Source organism: Haliotis rufescens, unplaced genomic scaffold, assembly GCF_023055435.1.
Source record: "Haliotis rufescens isolate VD_foot unplaced genomic scaffold, xgHalRufe1.0.p SCAF_5, whole genome shotgun sequence".
NCBI lineage: Eukaryota > Metazoa > Mollusca > Gastropoda > Lepetellida > Haliotidae > Haliotis > Haliotis rufescens.
Genome location: NW_025964223.1, coordinates 15,231,787 through 15,252,090, shown reverse-complemented (window position 1 = coordinate 15,252,090; position 20,304 = coordinate 15,231,787). Strand labels below are relative to the sequence as shown.

At 39.9% G+C, this 20,304-nt stretch overlaps 2 protein-coding genes across 2 annotated transcripts; one reads left to right on the top strand and one right to left on the bottom strand.

Moving 5' to 3' along the window:
• Window positions 1-495: 495 nt before the first annotated feature.
• On the bottom strand, window positions 496-4,251 carry LOC124113259 (protein zwilch homolog). Its single transcript, XM_046473547.2, has 2 exons — window positions 3,330-4,251; window positions 496-2,200 (listed from the first exon to the last, which is right to left on the bottom strand). The coding sequence occupies exons 1-2, from the start codon at window positions 4,249-4,251 to the stop codon at window positions 1,215-1,217; spliced, it is 1,908 nt and encodes a 635-aa protein (XP_046329503.1). The 3' UTR covers window positions 496-1,214.
• Window positions 4,252-4,505: 254 nt separating this feature from the next.
• On the top strand, window positions 4,506-11,406 carry LOC124113260 (exosome complex component RRP43-like). The gene is made up of 11 exons (XM_046473548.2): window positions 4,506-4,668; window positions 5,719-5,755; window positions 5,971-6,034; window positions 6,383-6,456; window positions 6,757-6,802; window positions 7,089-7,194; window positions 7,575-7,620; window positions 8,121-8,217; window positions 8,778-8,898; window positions 9,671-9,774; window positions 11,271-11,406. Exons 1-11 carry the CDS (start codon window positions 4,589-4,591, stop codon window positions 11,381-11,383), a joined length of 888 nt encoding a protein of 295 aa, XP_046329504.1. The 5' UTR covers window positions 4,506-4,588; the 3' UTR covers window positions 11,384-11,406.
• Window positions 11,407-20,304: the final 8,898 nt, after the last annotated feature.

Below are 20,304 nucleotides of genomic sequence, written 5' to 3'. Positions count from 1 at the left end.
GGGGTGAACCGGGATTCGAACCCACAATCATAGGTTTCTGGCTAGTCCAAGGGACTCAACTCTGCACAGGTTGGTTTTGGTTGTTTTTTTGTTTAACATGGCACTAGGCAATATTCCAGCTATATGACGGCGGTCTGTATATAATCGAGTCTGGACCAGACAATCCAGTGATTAATATCATGAACATCGATCCACGCAATTGGGATCGATGACATGCATCAACCAAGTCATCGAGCCTGACCACCCGATCCCGTTAGTCGCCTCTTACGACAAGCATAGTTGCCTGATACGGCAAGCATGGGTTGCTGAACACCTATTCCACCCCGGATCTTCACGGGCAATAGGTTTCTGGTGCACCCAAGGGACACAACTCTGCACAGCAAATTGTGGTGTCTGTCCAAAAACCAAGTGTTGTGAAAGCCCACTGAGATAGCATGCCATCTATAATAACCGTGCCAACTTTGAGATCCAACAAAATGGTAAAAGACCACACACAAAAACAGAAAATGTTTATTTTGTTTGTTATGAATATTTATTGTCTATCATAAATATACTCATATAATATAATTGTCATGTATGTATTTATTAATATAGCTTTGGCAATTTACACTCTCAGCTCTCCTCCCTTATTCCTAAACCACACAACATAATTTTATGCCTCAGTGATGGTTAAGTTTACATTGATAAGATTTACAACAACACTTTATAACATAAGCTTTCAATATTCACTGAAACAAATTAGAATAACGACAAACATAACCATGATAACACATTAATTACATGAACATCGGAAAACTAGTACACAATCAAATAATGAACGCTGGCATATTTTCTGCTGGCATGTGTTAAACATTTTCATGACTTTAATAAACAGTGACAAAATGTCCACATAAGGCTTAAAAAAATAAAAGAATTGGTTCTCAGGCAATGGCTTTTAAAAATATAGCGCTGGCGGTGTGTTTTTTAGGAGGGTTGTTCAAGCTAGTTTGTCTAGGAATTATATTTACAATAATTTCGGAGAAATCATGTTGTTCTTAAGTATTGTAGCATTTTACTGCTAGGGTCATGTGTTCGAGGAGCGGGATATTTGAAGATTTTTTAATTTAAAAAAAAATGAAAATATAAACGAAATGTGTTGCAGACTTTATGATGATGAGAACCAAGACTATTAATTTTTTTTAGCCTAATAGTTCCACAAACAAATGCTGAACCATTCAGAACAACGTTACAAAATCTTGTTTCACGAGAAGAAACCGACTCTCAGTTTCCATCGAAGTGTCTGTTTGGCTGACGTCAGCTTCATTTCCTCTCTTCACATGTCTGAATGGCTGTGTTGAAGTCAAGCAGTAGATAGTGGACTCAGTAACAGATCCGACAGTATGATCAAATCTGGCCTTCCACTCGCATGGAGAGCATGTGTCCATCACTGACTGCACGCTCGACGTTGGCACCCCAAACTCAAACACATGCTTCTCCTCAATGGCATTTGTCTCGTAGTGTTTGAGCATCTGTCTGGCTGCTGAACCGAGCGATGAGTGAGGCAGACTGAGAAACAACTTCAACATGGACACCATCTCCAGCACGTTCTGCAGCTTTTCCAACTGCTCCAGATTCTCCTCCAGTGACTTGGACATAGACACCAAGTGGGCCAAGTGGGAAAGGGTGGTCATGTCCGATGACAGAAACGCGTTGATGTAATCCCGTTTTAACTTCTCACCACCCATCTCAGCTAACAGTTTGATTGGCGTTATTCCCTTCAAAGGAGGGACCATCATGCGGCCCATGTAGGAGTCTCGGACCAGCTGTGCCATGGTGGTGTGGTTGTTGTTATGGACCATGGGTTGGACCCTCCCGCTACTGAGGCAGTTGAAGATGTACTGGAGGCTGCTGACAAGATCCGAGTAGGCCGAACAGCTAATCAGCACCTTCCATAGATGGTCTGTGAAATCCAAGTCTTGGCGTTCCTTAAAAACGAGGTTCTCTAGAGGTGACATCAAGTCAACCGAGTCGTCTTCATTTTCCTCATGAACAACTCTGTCTCCCTGCTGTAGCTGCTCGATCAGTTTCTTCACACTCTCGATCAGTGGGACATCACCCACTTCCCCAATCCAGTTTACGTCCCCAGTTGTCACAGATGAAACGAAACTCGTCAACAGAGTCAGCTCTTGATAGAAGGAATATGCCGGACTTCTCATGTCACCTGCAAAACGCAACAACCAAGCAGAATAAACCAACAGTCTAGCAATGTTTACAATCAACCGTAAATAATATCAATCAAGTTTGTTATTCATGCAAAACACTGCAATCAGCAATATTCTAAGAACAGAGACTGTGTTTGATTTGTAACCAGAATTTTATTGAGGACGAATATCATTTTGTGCTTATATGCAATGCTTATAGTGATTTAAGAGCTGAATACATTCCTCCTAAATATTTTACAACCCCTTCTAAAAATAAATTTAATGCTCTTATGTCATCCACTAACTTTAAAATCATACGAAATCTAGCAGTCTATGTTTACAAAACTTTTCAACTTTGGTCATTACATACGGTCTAAATATTTATTTGTATATATGCATGTGTATGTGTATGAATGTGTGGATATGGATATATATGTAAAATAGTGGTAATTCTTTTTTCTCCCTCTCTCTGTAAATAGTTCTGTGTAATAGGCCTACGGCCTAACACATTTTGTGAATAAAACAATTACAGAATATTCTAATTATAGGATGGTTGTCTGTTGGTAACCGTATTTATCAAGTGTAAATAGCCAATCATTAATGATGACAATTGTAAAAACTCTTGCTGTTCTCATGTGAGTCAAATGCTGGTAAATTGAAGTCAACACAAGTACATTATAACATGTATTCTCTTTACCAGGTATGGAAATGTATACCTTGGTGCTTAAAAGTGGTACCACTGCTACAATATCCCAATGTTTACTAAGTGTTAACTGAATTTAAACCATGTTTATACATTTCAATACCTGGGTGCTTAAAAGTGGTACCATTGCTACAATATCTCAATGGTTACTAAGTGTTAACTGAGTTTTAACCATGTTTACTTACAGTGATGACAATGCTTCGTACAGTTTACCTTGTTTAGTGACAGTTTTTACCTCAGTGAGTTACTGACAGATATAGTCTACTGGTTACCAAAAGTTGAAAATGTTTAAAGACACTTATAACCAAGATTATTGACAGATATTGTCACGTTCACCAACATTTATGACCATATTTACTGACATATAAAATAATGTTTACAGAGAGTTCTAACCATGTTTACTGACAGGGATACCATGTTTACTGACAACCAAGAAAAGTGGGCACCTGCAGTAACTGAAGCCTTGACGAACGCTGCTGCATGAGAAGGTGGTTTCTGTAGCAGTGACATTGATCTTGCCCACTCCAGGTCTACAGCCAGGGAGCCTTGGTAACCAGCCTTGTCATCCCTCATAGAGTCAATCACATTGTAGCGAGCATAGCAGCTAGTATCAGACAAGATGGAGGAGCCATCAAAACGAATTTCTCTTTTCAAATCTATATTCTTGTCAGATTGAGTTACTGACGATATTCTCAAACCAGGCCTTCCATCAACAAGTACAGGCTGGACACCTCGAATAATTGTTGACTTGATGTCGGAACCATCACAAAGGACCCAGAAATCTGGTATGTGATCAATATTCTCATTTCCATTGTTGGTGCGATTGTTTGTGAAATAGGTCGAAAACATAGACAACAGGCCCCTTGCTTTCTGGTTGGAGATGCCAAAATCATGCCTCTCTTTCTCGCAAACCCGCTTTATATACTTCGGAGAACATACCGATGAAGGAGAATCAAAAGCAGACAGATCAGCATAGGCTTGCAGCTTCAATGGGGAGCCGTCAAGATCCAATGAAGTTTCCTTTCCGTTTGTGGAGCCAGTACTCCCCTTCTTACTTTTCGGGGTGCTAGCTATACTGTGACTTTGAGATGATTTGTAACTATTCTGATTGATGGAAACATTTTGGGAAATATCAACACTTTTTGTGTTGTTTATATCACACAATCTTCCCTTGTAGGCAACAATTGACGATCTGTCGGAGGAAATGTCAAGAAAATATGTCATTGCGTGATCTAAAACGCTATTGCTGGACAGTTTACCCTTAGACCTGTACTCGAACACCATGCTACTGTCATATTCCTGGGAAGTCTTGTTTTGTAGTATATTCCTAAAAGTGTCCACAAACTTAGATATCGCGCTTGGGTTCATTTTCTTGCTCCGATTGTGTCAGCAGTGTAGTACTCTACCTTGTTTGAAAAAGCCCGCAACTCTGAAGCTCCGGACAAGCACCGACACACGCGCTGCAGAGGAGTTTGTGTGTCTACGCGGTGTGCTTTTGGATATCCTTTTGGGTCTATTTATATTATATTAGCTAAAGACGACGTTTTTCCTGAAGTAAACTAACTAAATGACTGCAGTGACTTCTGAGACCTGCCAACAGGAGATCTTCGATATTTTGGTTTTCAAAATATATCACGTTCATATTTCAGAATAATGTTTGAATGGTAATTTTAGAAACAACCGGAAATTGGTAGTTATAGCCTTGATGATTGGTCAACTTGGTCCAATAATTAGCTTCAATACAACGCACTTTGGCGTAAACACAAACATGGCGGCTGATTTCAAGTGAGTTGTGATCATTTCATTAATAACGTAACACGTGGTAAATAAAACAGTCATGTGGCTTTAATTTATATCCAGGCGTGAATTACATGTCGTGTCTCTCTTACATTTTCCAAGCAGCCATAGTGTCGATGAATCTTTTGAATGTTACGGCATCACTTACGGCATCACATTAATCGGTGTCGACTGCCATTGACATTCGTCTTTGACAACAAAACCTTGCCTTCACTAAGAGTGATGACCTGAAAACAGATTGGTTGCCTCCCTGTTAGACACACTAACGGTAAACAGGGTGCAGGCTAGAAGTAAAACGTCACCGATTTCTCGGGCGAAAACGGCACCGCATCTGGCGAAAACGGCTACTATGTGTCGGGCGAAAACGGCACGTCTATTTTTAATAACGATAAGAACGATTTATGTAGTAGTGTATATGGTTTATTTACATGGTATTAGATGTATTTACATGTTATTGGATGTATTTGATGTATTTACATGTTATTGGATGTATTTGATGTATTTACATGGTATTTCCTGTTATTTGTGTTTGTAAGAGACGATGAGAGTTTAGTTTCATGTATTTTACTTCAAAGCATGTTATGTTTTCACAAGAAATTGAGTTGTGTATGGGCTAAGTTGGAATTTAGTTGGATTAGAGGCTAATTTGTAATGTAAACTTGTTTCAACATTTCACAATTATTGGTGTTTGCAAGTTACCATGTAAGTTTAATGTCATTTATTTTACCAAGGTGAAAAAAATAAGGTGCCGTTTCGCCAGGCAATAGTAGCCATTTTCACTTGAGGTGAGGTGATGTTTTCGCCAATCGGTGCCGTTTTAGTTATAACCCCGGTAAACAAACTGAAAGAAGTTATCTGAGGATACTTATGGACATGCATTTTTTGTTTGTTGTTGATACTTACACATCTATCTTGTAAGTTGTGTTTTGTAATCCAACTTACGATTAGTGATTTCTCAGATTCATCTCATGAACTTTGTTTACTATCAGCTGTAAACATGGTAAAGTGTCACTTTCACCAATGATTTACTTTTTGTAGGACAGCTCACCCAAGAGAATATTACAGACGATTTTTGGTAAGTTAAACTTAGTAATACTGTTTTCGTTTTTTTAAACTGTGAAATCATATCTCTGCACTGCACTGCATTTACCCCTGGTCGATCGCTGTGTCCATCAGTAGTGACAGTGGCCAGAGAGCCAGCACATTTACCACTGGGCTTTTTCTACTGCTCTTTGAGCAAAATAATGAGGATTGGCAACATGGCATCATGTCAATGGGTTTTTTCTTTAGGAAAAAGATGTCCGACCTGATGGCAGGGAGCTGGGGGAATTCCGTGCGACAGTGCTGAATATAGGTAATCTCACATTGTTCCACATCTGTCACTTTGTGTGATCATTGGTCCACAACTTTATAGTTAATGGAAAAGCCTTTGAAAGTCTGTGAGTCATTAAAAATCAATGAAGTTGCCAGTTTAATTTAAATTCCAAATTCCTGGTCAGCATAACTGGTATGAACATTAGCTTGATTAGTATGTTTGTTATAACTATGATAACAATATTAGCACTAACATGAAAATGTGGTGACTATTCTACATTCTTCAGGCAGATATGATATAATAGTAATCACTGATGTTGACAAGTGGTAGGTCTGTGAAGGCAGGTTAGGTTCATCTAATCTACGGTAGTCATCTGTACCATTGCAGGATGCGTCACAACAGCTGAGGGCTCGTCCCTGGTCAGACTAGGCAACACCACTGTCATGTGTGGAATAAAAGCTGTAAGTAATGACCCCAGAACATTGTCAAGTTAAAACAAAATTGGTTGTTATGTCATCATCATCATCATCGCTATCTCACTGATACTACTGTGGATGCTGTGAAGGAACTTACATATCAACAAGTAAATGAATTTTGGAATGATGAATTATTCTGTATCGCTGAAGTTTATTCTGTATTGCTGAAGTTAAGTGCAGATAAGTTATGGGATGTCACACTACGTGATTATTGACTTTGCCCTGGTTGGTTTTCAGCTGTTGATTTTGTTAAAAGAAAGAACTATATGTGTTCCTCTGTTTCAGGAACTTGCTGCCCCCAAAACTGACACACCTAAACAAGGCTATATAGGTGCGTGCCACTGTTGGTCCGATTGTTTAACACACATGCATATGTGAAAGTTACAACCTTCTTGACCAAAGGAAAATTTTGTTCAATTTTGTTCTAACTAATTTTTTAACAGAAAACATAGAAAGCAGAACAAGTGATTTTGGGTTGACCCTATGACAAAATAGTTTTTTGTAGAAGACATAAACATCAATTAATTTGGAGAAAAGATTAACATTATGACATTGTAGCATTCTCAGTAAGAGGTTGCATCTACTGTTTATGATTCATCCATCTCGGGTTTTTTCAGTACCAAACGTCGAGTTGTCCCCCTTGTGCTCACCTCAGTTCCGACCAGGACCACCAGGTGAACAAGCTCAAGTGTTGAGTCAACTTATGGCTGAAGTGGTTTCTAGGTAGGATTGTCATATAGAGGATCCATATATTTATTATAAACTTTTTGAGTGAATAAAGGAGACAAAAATGAAACAGTGGCCTGAGGTGCCACATCTTGCTGTATTATTCCCCTTAGCTGTAGGGATTCCAGGTTAGAATTGGTCCCGGTCATAAGAGGCGACTTAATAGTATGACTTGGTGACTTGGTTGATTGGATGTCATCCAGTTATTTTAAATAAAATACTGATGCCTACTTTCCGACTTACACTGAGGGTGTCTGATTTGGAAGCTTAATCATTTCACTGTCTAAGAATTTTATATTATTAAAGATTCCTGTTTATAGTAAAGGCAGCAGTGGTGTCTCATTACCACTGTTACATCGCTCAATGTGTTGTTTCAGCTCGAACTGTATACAGTTAGAAGACTTATGCATCGTTCCTCAAAAGGTAAGAGAAGAAAGTTTGTCATTAAGTTGTTCGGGTCACTCAGCGAAGTAGGTAAAAATAGGACTAAATCGGATAGTAGAGAAGTGTAGCAAGTATGTGTATTCAATTCGGCCAGAAAATGTTTGTTCTCTCTGTCATGTATAATAGGTGTGTGCAGTAGCCAGAAACATAACCATGTATTTGATTAGTCATTTAGGAAAGTGAACTGATGAACAGTTATGTTTGTTAATTTTTTTGTAGAGGATTCTTTTTATTGATAAATATACCAGCCAGGAAAATGAAAAATTATTTAGACTATTTTTTTTAATTTATAATATGTTTCTTGCCTTTGGTACAGGTCGGTCATATGTGTAAACCCCAAAATAAATGTCCTCTCAAGATTAGTACATGCAACTGATTATGACTGTATTTTGTGTATTTAATTATGTTTCATTGAGCATTGTAAGACATCTATTGACTATGAAGAAGTGTGACTCATGAATCATGTTGTCTGTGTGTAGTTGGTGTGGGTGTTGCACTGTGACATGGTGTGCCTCAACTACGATGGGAACATCACCGATGCTTGTGTCCTGGCTCTCCTTGCAGCCTTCAGAAACAGTAAGTCAAGCATCATGTTGATAGTATTGACAGAGCAGCCAGTGTACACGCTGCAGTGCACAGCTTATCCTCAGGTGCCAGGGCTCCAACCCTCTCCTTTCAAATCTTAGTTGGCATGCCACTGTGTTACAGCTTCACAGGCAAACTAGTCATTGTGTGAGCATCCTTCATCCCTGCCACTCAGATGAACTCAATCTCATTAAAATCATCCCATTACAAGTCATATCAGAACGACCTTTCGCAAACTTTGCCCTCAGATCTTTGTTTAGCAGTAGCCAGAACTAAGATCTTATTTTAATGGGATTAAGATCGACTGAGGGCTAGTTGATGAAATGAGTTGGTTTAATGATGGTGTTTGTAGTCTGCCAATCTTGCATGTAGATTGCCTGCTTGTCGCCTATTGTTGTGTAATGTAAAACGCTTGGAAGGATTCCATAGTTCTGGTTTTAACAGCAACATATCATGAAATAAGACAGTCATAGTGAATGTAAAGCTTTTTTAGTTTTTATTTGCCAACTTTAAAAAAAAGTTAGACAATGATTTGTGGTGTTGTGTTGCAGCTCAACTGCCGGGTGTGCATGTCAGCGAGGAGACGGAGGAGGTGGAGACAGACTTGAGGAGTACCGACCCCCTGCAGCTCCGGAGTCTCCCAGTCTCAACCACCTTCAACTGCTTCGATGAGTGAGTGTCATCAGGGGCGTGTGTAACATACCCCTGTACTGTCATACTCTTATTGCTGTAACATCTCACCTATTGCTGTAACATACCCCTGTACTGTCATACTCTTATTGCTGTAACATCTCAGCTACTGCTGTAACATCTCACCTATTGCTGTAATACCTCGCATGTTGCTGTAACATATCACATTTTGCTGTAACATCCCTAGTGCTGTAACATCTCAGCTACTGCTGTAACATCTCACCTATTGCTGTAATACCTTGCATGTTGCTGTAACATATCACATTTTGCTGTAACATCCCTAGTGCTGTAACATCTCAGCTACTGCTGTAACATCTCACCTATTGCTGTTACATCTCACCTATTGCTGTAACATCACATGTTGTAACATCTCACCTACTACTGTAACACCTCACCTATTACTGTAACATCTCACCTCTTGATGTAACACCTCACCTCTTGCTGTAACATCTCAACTCTTGATGTAATATGTCACACCTATTGCTGGAACATCTCAGCTATTGCTGTAACATCTCACACCTATTGCTGTAACACCTCAGCTATTGCTGTAACATCTCACACCTATTTCTGTAACATCTCACATCTATTGCTGTAACATCTCAGCTATTGCTGTAACACCTCACCTCTTGCTGTAAATATCTCACCTCCTGCTGTAATATGTCACACCTATTGCTGTAACATCTCACCTATTGCTGTAATATCTCACCCGTTGCTGTAATATCTCACCTTGCTGTAATCATTGGTGTTCTTTCAGCCGCATCCTGTTTGTAGACCCTACAGCGGATGAAGAGAGCTTAGCCACGGGAATGATCACCATAGTAACTGCTGCTGACAAGATGTGTATGCTGCATAAACCAGGTATATCACTCTGCATGTTACTGGGTATGTTGCACTGGATGTGACTGGGTACGTCGCACTGCATGTGACTGGGTATGTCACACTGCATGTGACTGGGTATGTTGCACTGGATGTGACTGGGTATGTCACACTGGATGTGACTAGGTATGTCGCACTGCATGTGACTGGGTATGTCACACTGCATGTGATTGGGTATGTCACACTGCATGTGACTGGGTATGTCACACTGCATGTGACTGGGTATGTTGCACTGCATGTGACTGGGTATGTTGCACTACATGTGACTGGGTATGTCACACTGCATGTGACTGGGTATGTCACACTGCATGTGACTGGGTATGTCACACTGGATGTGACTGGGTATGTTGCACTGCATGTGACTGGGTATGTCACACTGCATGTGACTGGGTATGTTGCACTGCATGTGACTGGGTATGTCACACTGCATGTGACTGGGTATGTCACACTGCATGTGACTGGGTATGTTGCACTGCATGTGACTGGGTATGTCTTACTGCATGTGACTGGGTATGTCTTACTGCATGTGACTGGGTATGTCTTACTGCATGTGACTGGGTATGTCACACTGCATGTGACTGGGTATATCACACTGCATGTGACTGGGTATGTCACACTGCATGTGACTGGGTATGTCACACTGCATGTGACTGGTTATGTCACACTGCATGTGACTGGGTATGTCACACTGCATGTGACTGGGTATGTCACACTGGATGTGACTGGGTATGTAACACTGCATGTGACTGGGTATGTCACACTGCATGTGACTGGGTATGTCTTACTGCATGTGACTGGGTATGTCACACTGGATGTGACTGGGTATGTCACACTGCATGTGACTGGGTACATCACACTGGATGTGACTGGGTATGTCTTACTGCATGTGACTGGGTGTGTTGCACTGGATGTGACTGGGTATGTCACACTGGATGTGACTGGGTATGTCACACTGCATGTGACTGGTTATGTCGCACTGCATGTGACTGGGTATGTCACACTGCATGTGACTGGTTATGTCACACTGCATGTGACTGGTTATGTCACACTGGATGTGTGCAACCAGCATATTTCTGTATACATCAGCCTTTTGTGTGGCACCCTCATCTGCATTCCAGGACAAAATCAGTCCAAAGTATTCCATGCTTGTTATAAGAGCCATCTCGTGAGAATTGGTTTTTCATGATATGTGACTTGACTGATGGTGTGTCATTGCACCATGATGGCTAGGATTGTTTTTGCTTACCTGGCCCCAGTTTTACTATTTTGACTGCTTATATAGAAATATTTTTGAATTCTGTGATGTGTTAAAATGTTAAAAAGTGTTAAAAAGAAACTATCTTGATTTGTTATGGATTTATAACAATTCTGAGAACAGTTTTATATTATATTCCCTGAAAGAATAAATCTGTTTTCGATGACTTGTATTTGCCCTGAAAGTCTTGCACGTTCTCTGACTGTAGTGTTGGTATTTGCAGGCGGTAGTCCGCTCAGTGAGAGCCAGATCCAGCAGTGTATCAACAGAGCAAAGGCTCGCAGTCAACAAGTTCTCAAACTCATTGAAGACACCCTTGTTAGTGTGGATAGATGACATTAAACATTCATTGCTCTAAACATCTTTGTGTTTATTTGATGTTCCAGATTGGCTTTGGAAATCTGCCTATCTGCTTTCCTCACTGTAATAGGTGCTCAATGACAGTGTACACACAATATCACACTGACAGGATTCGTACATTACATTGAAAACAAATCCATTTGTCAATGACATCCCTGGCACCTCTATACACCCAGGATGATGACGACACACCTAGATACATTCAGTGAGGATTTGAATGGGTTCTCCGAGTCTTAACATCATTCTTCACTACTCGGGAGTCCATGGCTGTGTTCAAAGTACAGCACACCCAGGTCACAAATGCATTTGTCACTTTAATCAATCAGAGATTATGTGAGACTTAGGAGATAAACATACTGTTTTCAATGTAGAGCTAAGTTATTGCGCTAAATTCAGTTTGGAATATGCATCGCATTGTGAGGTTTCAAATGTTAAGTTTAGCACGGTCAATCTACCGGTAACCTAGCTCTACATTAAAAGCGCAGTTTATCTCTCTTATAACATGACAAAATAAAATGCAAACTCTTTGGTGCCAACATATTGGGTGATGCAACATGAGTTAAGTCCCAGGTTTTCAGGGGTTGTCTATCTGAATTAAGGAAACATTGATGAAAGCCATTGAACAAAGTTTAGTGCTGTATATTCTCGTACCATGTCTGTCGGTCCGTTTTCCGTTTCCGGGGCAGATTCTTATACTTTTTATTTTGTTTTCTTGATTTGTCAAGATGAAAACAAGTTGTTTTCTGTGTCTGAAGCAGAACTCTAAAACCGTTAAAACTTGCTATGGAATCAGTCTCGTTTGGAACTGGTGCACTTTTGAAGATTTGATTTTTTTATATTTTTATGTTATGACAAGTTGGACTAAATAAGAGGGTAGTGCTCATTTCCGGAGCAGAACTCCCAAACTGTTGAATATTTCTGGATGAAACTTGCAATAAGTTTACCACTTCGGTGAAATCAACGAGCACGGGTATGGTGTTGACAAACCTAGAAACATAATCGGGGCGAACCATGAATCAAACCCACAATCATAGGCTTCTAGCATGCCCAAGGGACTTAACTCTGCACAGCGAATCACGGCGCCTTAGACGACTGGGCCACCTGTGCTAATAATGTAAAGGATCCTTTTTTGGTACATAAGAAGTTCGGCTTGAATCATCTATGTAAAGAATTATACATCCAGAGAACTTAAAGTCACACAAGAAATTCAGGGCTCTGATTGGTTTTATTTCACATACTTAGGTTTGATTTACGTTTGTTAATTGGTCAACTGGGTAGAAAGACAAGGTGACATGGTTGTGAGGTTGTTGATATCATTCACTGATGTGCCTGATCCAGGATTGATTATTTACAGGTCACCATCATAACTGGAATACTGCTTAGTGTGACTAACCCAACCAAATCTTCAGCAAGAAAAGGATTTATCCCATCTCGGAAATTCCATGTGTCAGACAAGTTGTTCTGCTTTTGAGAAGAAATATAAGTGATAAACAGAACCAAAATATCATTTAGTCAAATTTATTTCACAAGATATACATAGTTGAGATGGACCCCATGGCAACATGAATAAAACGGATTTAACCCAACATACGCGGAGGACATCTGAATGTCCAGCACTGGATGCAGATAGCGCACCCATCATGGCACAACATTGACATAAAGGCTTATGTGTTGAATAACTATAAATGCTGAATGAACAAGATTAGACTCGGTTTACTCACAGAAGACCTATCTTACTGCTGTCACACTAACATGTAAAGAAGAAAATTCGGCTGAACACACCTTTGAACGCTATGTGTGTTTAATACCAAACTCAGCAATAGTCCAGCTATATGATGGCGGCCTGTGATAATCGAGTTTGGAACAGAGTGAGTGTGATGGTTTTACGCCGCTTTTAGCAATATTCCAGCAATATCACACCAGAAATGGGCTTCACACATTGTACCTGTCGGGAATCAAACCCGGGTCTTTGGCGTGACAAGTTTGGACCAGACAATCCAGTGATTGATAAGTTAAACAATGATCCATCGGTATAATGTCAAGGCATCAATCAAGTCACCAAGCATGACCACCCTATCAATTAAGTTGCCGATTATGACCAGCAATGGTTGCTGGATACAGTTCTTACCAGAAAAATCCCCAGAGGGGGAAAAGCACTGTCCGCCGACCAAGGGTCATTTTCAGAACAAATCATATTCAAACCCACAATCATGGTGCTTTCACTGCTTCTGCTTCTGATGCCGAAGTGAGTGAGTGAGAAAATAATATACCACATTCAGCAGTATTCCAGCTATCTCATAATAGCCTTATGGTATCCCAATTATTGAATCTTTGAGCAATGATCCTGAGGGTACGATAATCTGTCACACATTCTAACATGATACTGGAAACATCGTAATGCTCGAAATGTCACTTACGCACATTGTGATCTGGGAGATATCAGGTACAAATGGCATGATATGGGAGATATCAGCCTCACTGCATGTTATGGAAGATATCAGCCACACATGGTATGATATGGGAGATATCCCCCACCAGTTATGACAATATATTCCTTGTTGAAAAAATTGTGATTTTGTCATGATGAAAATGACACATGAAGTTTGACTAAGAAACAAACTAACAATAATCTCAATGTGAGATTCTTAATCAACAAAAGGTTTTCCCCTATTCAAAACATTGAAGTCAAGTCTGTCATACCAGCAATAACTTTAATGGCCATTTCTCACAGATCCACCATCCTGAGATCACAGAAGACAAGATAAATGTAGTGCCATTACCTCAGTGACACAGAAACAAATAGTAAGTCAACAACATTTCCACACCTGGGACATATGACCAATGTACAAGTATCAGCCATACTGAACTGATCACGTTCTTAAAAAAACCAATTGTCATTATCTTTTCAAAAATCTCAAATCAAAAGTCCAATTTTTAGACACTTCTTTTGGAGTAACTGTCTGGCCTCCTCGATGTATGAGTGAGGGAGTTGGGTTTACCGCTGCCTTGTACAGTATTTCTGTGACACCACTGCATGTCGGCTTAGTGAGGGAAGAAGGCCCAAATTGACAGGACATGAACACACCTTTGGTAAAACCAACCAGCATGGGTATGGAGCTGACAGGCCAAGGATCATAGTCAGAAAATGGGATTCAAACCCATGACTAAGGGATCCCAGGCACAAGAATTGCAACCAGGCACAAGAATTGCAAGGCTTTGGACCTCTGATGACCCCATTGATGAAGCCTTGCTTCATGCACCCAACCCTTGTGAGTGAGTATGTTTTTACGCCGCTCTTAGCATATATTCAAGAAATAGGCTTCACACTTTGTACCCATGTTGGGAATGGAACCCAGGTCCTCGGCGTGACGAGCAGAAGCTTTAAACACTAGGCTCCCAGACCACGTCGACCACCATCCCCCCCCACACACACACTTTTGTGAGGAGACCATACAGTGAACTCGTAGTTAACAAAACATTAATAGATAGTGTCATATTTTCATACAAAATTATCAGGTGGACCTTATAAGTAACACATATATATTGTTATTGTCATGATATATTTCCCATCACAATTAGGAATATAATATGAAATGAATGTAATATTTAATTATGAAAAGTGATGACGTCCATTCTTTGTTAACACGTTTACAAGCTTCTCCAACCAACACATAGAACATCCACCACCACATGCAGTACAACGGGTACAACACTGGCTGCACGTTTTCCACAATACAGTGGAACTATGCCTACATGTCAATCTGTGCTACTGTTTAGATTGGTTGGTTGCTTTGTTGTTTAACGCTGCACTCAGCAATATTCCAGCTATATGCCGGCAGTCTGTAAATAATCGAGTCTGGACCAGACAATCCAGTGATTAATATCATGAGCATCGATCATTGCAATTGGGATCAATGACATGCATCAACCAAGTCAGCGAGCCTGACCAACTGATCCCGTTAGTCGCATTTTATGACAAGCATAGTCGTCTTTTACGGCAAGCATGGGTTGCTGAAGACCTATTCTACCCCGGATCTTCCCGGGTAGCTACTGTTTAGAGCTGCAGTCATACAATCACATTGCGTGGAACTGTTTGAAGCTGCAGTTATCAGGTATGAGAATGGATATTTTCCTTCGCAACTGAGACTTCTTTGCTATGGAGAGTGGTCCATAATTTGAGGGTGTTTAGGGGGAAGCCATGAGATTAAAACAAATTTGTGGTCACAAAAATTTGCATATCCACGGAAGATTCTCACCCCCGAGTTATACAAGTTGTGTGCTACTTTTAGAAGCTGCAGTTATACAATCAAGGTGCATCCAGTTATACAAAGTGTGTGCTACTGTTTGAGGCTGCAGTTATACAAAGTGTGTGCTTCTGTTTGAGGCAGCAGTTATACAAAGTGTGTGCTTCTGTTTGAGGCAGCAGTTATACAAAGTGTGTGCTTCTGTTTGAGGCAGCAGTTATACAAAGTGTATGCAGTTATACAATCAAGACGTGGCTACTTTGTGTAGCCACAGCAACCACTGGGAGTATTTCACACTTTCAAATTATGACAAAAAATATATAGCTGTACTGATCATAAGGCTTTGTTTGGAGGGCTTGTGTGACATGTTGAACATTAAAAAAACCAACAGAGTAATAATTGTTGAACAATACAGTACACTGATGGCAACGGAGTAACAATTGTTGAACAATACAGTACACAGATGGCAACGCAGTAACAATTGTTGAACAATACAGTACACTGATGGCAACGGAGTAATAATTGTTGAACAATACAGTACACAGATGGCAACGGAGTAATAATTGTTGAAAAATACAGTACACAGATGGCAACGGAGTAACAATTGTTGAACAATACAGTACACTGATGGCAACAGAGTAATAATTGTTGAACAATACAGTACACAGATGGCAACGGAGTAATAATTGTTGAAAAATACAGTACACAGATGGCAACGGAGTAACAATTGTTGAACAATACAGTACACTGATGGCAACGGAGTAATAATTGTTGAAAAATACAGTACACAGATGGCAACGGAGTAATTATTGTTGAACAATACAGTACACTGATGGCACAGAGTAATAATTGTTGACAACAGAGTCAATGATTACAGATTATCAGCAACATGGTACGATAAGCAAAGATGGACACATCTGGGCTGACTAGCAAGTACACTGGCTGTCAAAATAAACGGACAGTGCCAATTTAGTACCCGGGACTTGTGGCTTTGTACAAAGCATATTACCCTTAGCATGTCTTTGTTAAGTAAGAAAAACAAATCATGGTGTCATGGTCATTTGAGACAGGAATCATTACACTTGAAACTAGTTTGAAGTTGACAGTTATTCTAATACAGCTGAAACAACTGAAAAAGAACGAACTTAACTAATAGAAGAATATTTTTGACATCCGGTGGACATTTCCTTACTGTTGAAACCTCCCAAGAACATCATAAATTAAAGCCCATATTTTCTGTTAGGTGTATAAAACAGACTAAAAAAGAAATCAACTTTTTTTAAAATAAAATAAAGAGAAAACTTAACAAAATTATTTTGGACAACGCAATTCAAAGGTGTTATCCCACGACTATATAAGCAACATCATCTGTCAGTGTTCATAGAATGAAATCACTACCATGAACAAGGTTTGGATTCAACAATCGAAAAAAACCTGATTTGGTTGACATTACCTTTGGCTGTAAATATTTGTGGGTCTATACATCGATGGTGGAATCTGCTGGAACAAGAGTGAAACCTTCAACTGCTGACACCACACTACGGCTGGCCAAGCTAACACTTGTTGGTATTTTGTCCTCAACCAACTAACGGTACTCTAAATATCTGGCCAAACATTTGGTTAACCAATAAGACAAAAAAGGAATTCATGACTTGCTGACATGTGTCCTTTTATGTCTACAAGACTTAGTGACCGACAATCGGGGGTCACAAAAATGTATATTGTAATAGTCTGGATAAAGGACTAGATGTTTTTCCTCCATGCAGAGCTAGATTGTCAACATTTACTTGTATCAAAAGTTGACTTAACTTGATTTTAATATGAACAATCACGTTACCATCTCACATGTAAAGCTCACCTGCTACAATCAACGTGAAATAGATCTCTTCTGGATGTACATCGTTATGGTTACCAAGATTCATGTCAAGTAACACATGCGGAAAATGAAAACCGTTCCTAAGATATAACATATCAAAACTGAGTGCAGAGGCAGATGCCTTTGTCGAAACTCATCATTTTTAACACAAGAGTTAACTCATTCACTGAATGTTTAGAACAAAAGCCTTGATCTAAATGCCATGATTAAATCTGAAACCTACAAAGTGCTTGTTGTCCTACCTGGGGTTTTTAGTTAAGAGTGAGTGAGTGAGTATGGTTTTACGCCGCTTTTAGCAATATTCCAGCAATATCACGGCGGGGGACACCAGAAATGGGCTTCACACATTGTACCCTTTGGGAATCGAACCCGGATCTTCGGCATGACGAGCGAACGCTTTAACCACTACTGCCCTCTTAATTAAGAAGACAAAGCATAAACGGTTTCAATAATTGAAGAATATTTAATAAGAAAATAAGTAAGTTTGTCAGGATCCAAAATTTTACTGGAATAGGCAAAATTGAATTCCCTAGTAACGCCAATGTCAGTGAGAAGGAAAGAGATTTTGTCTCTATACAATTTTTTTTTAACAGCATGAACAAATCCAACTGATGCCAGACATCTCGATTAGGTTTCCGTCTCTTCCCTACAGTTAGTTCGAAGAAGTTGAACCGACAGACAGATGAACACACCATGATATCAGATCACTGGGACCTTGGATCTCTAGAGCTAAAAACATTGACAAAAACATAAAACAAAATATTTCACTGAAGCTCTTCCCAAATTACCAAATGCACCACATTATGTACCATTAATTGAGAGAAGCACTTCATTGTTAGAGGGGACATGATTACATGTACAATCCATCAACGGGTTCGTGTAATCTGGAACAAGTTAGATATGAGAAAAAATGAGGTTATTGAAAGCATGCTGGTGTCAGCACATTCAATCATGTCTCGGAATCTGTGTCGGTAGGAACATATGCACCTGTACAAGCTAGATATATCCATCTAAATTTTATTTTTTTTAAATTGTATTTATAAAAAATATTCTCACTAACATTTGTTTGTGTGACATGCTCATATTGCAATACAGAAGCCGAAATTGATTATGTGAGAACATATTTAATCACTGTTAGTCGACTACTCCTTCCAATTCTTCTGCTTTCATGGAGATTGGCAGTAGGTTAGATGTTGTCATCATGGTTTATGAAGCCATATCCGCTCTTAACGTTGAACCACTTTGCCGGTACCGGTGACCCGCGTTGCTTTCTTTTTAACTGCCACCGGCTTTTCCTCCGGTTGATGTTCGGAGTCAGATATGGGTCTTAGCTTGATGGTAAAGCTGTCCTGTCGCTGGACCCTTGCTCTCCCTTTATTCCCCCTCAAAGTGGCCACCGCATGTCTGGTCACATACATTGTTCTTATACCAACTTATCGGTAGTATCTTAGACATCTATCACAATGAGGTAGTCATGTGTACATATTCTCAAATGAGTGAGTGAGTACGGTTTTACTCCGCTTTTAGCAATATTCCAGCAATATCACGGGGGGAATCGAACCCGGGTCTTCGGCGTGACGAGCAAACGCTTTAACCAGTAGGTTACCCGACCGCCCCTATTCTCAAATGAAGTTTCCATATAATGAAAACAAAGGACCAGTGCATAACATTTTTCCAGGTGCATATATCCACTTCCACAGCATCACTGAATGGATGCTACTGAAGCGTCTCACTGTCAAAACACACCCCTTCCATATACACTGATTACATACTCCCATCCTACTCTCACAAACTTTGTTGTTTAACACCACACTCGGCAATATTCCAGTTATATGATGGTGGTCTGTAAATTATCAGCCTGGACAAGACAATCCAGTGATTGGCATCATGAGCATCGATCCACCCAATTGGGATACGATGACATGCATCAACCATGTCAGCAAGCCTGACCAGCCGATCCGGTTAGTCGCCTCTTACAACAAGCATGGGTTGCTGAAGACCTATTCTAACCCAGACCTTCACAAAGACACAACTACCATTACCTTCCTACTCACTACTACCTACCCCGTAGTTGTCTGTATACCCTAACCATTCTAACACAGCTTCTAATGTTCCCCCAACACCAGCCAATGACCCAGCATATTCACGACACAAGAAACACATACCATGCACTCATTTTCCACTGGTATTGCACACACAAGACAATAAATCTGTTAGTTCCCTACAATGTAATGGAGGAGGATCCTGGTGGGGGTGTTACAAGGCAGTAGCCAGTAAAACTTGGGGTCTTTAGTCAGCAGTCAGTCTTTTTTCGGACTTAGTCAGTAAACTAGAATGCGTTTTTGCTCAAAAACACATGTCTCTCCCCTCCTTTTTTTTGATACATTAGTTCAAGTTATTTCTGTAAATGTGTTTGCAAATCAGAAAAACAATAATAGCAAATTATAGTCTGGAACGATAAAGGTTTCATGCAGAAAACACATGCAAATAGCGACCAAGTGGAATCTAAAATGCGAAACCATCTCTATGTGATTGCAAAAAATCTTACTTTTACAATAGTTTTTGAAAAGTTGTTCTAAACTAAACAGTATACCCCTCAGGACCCTCATGTAAGTCTTGATAAGAGGAAGAGTAAAGTGAGTGAGTGAGTGAGTAGTTGGGTTTAATGCTGCTTTTAACAGTATTCCAGCTATATCAGTATGTCAGCTTAATGTGGGAGGAAAGCCCAAAGTGATGCAGGTCTCAGACGTTTACTAATTCAGTGAAACCCATGAGTA

Excerpts from the sequence above, each read along its gene's own strand:
- LOC124113259 (XM_046473547.2), bottom strand. The coding sequence starts at position 4,251 with ATGAACCCAAGCGCGATATCTAAGTTTGTGGACACTTTTAGGAATATA. Across the intron at positions 2,201-3,329 it reads CAAGGCTTCAGTTACTGCAG|GTGACATGAGAAGTCCGGCA; the intron begins GTGCCCACTTTT and ends TGCGTTTTGCAG.
- LOC124113260 (XM_046473548.2), top strand. The coding sequence starts at position 4,589 with ATGATTGGTCAACTTGGTCCAATAATTAGCTTCAATACAACGCACTTT. Across the intron at positions 6,457-6,756 it reads TCATGTGTGGAATAAAAGCT|GAACTTGCTGCCCCCAAAAC; the intron begins GTAAGTAATGAC and ends CCTCTGTTTCAG. Across the intron at positions 8,218-8,777 it reads CCTTGCAGCCTTCAGAAACA|CTCAACTGCCGGGTGTGCAT; the intron begins GTAAGTCAAGCA and ends GTTGTGTTGCAG.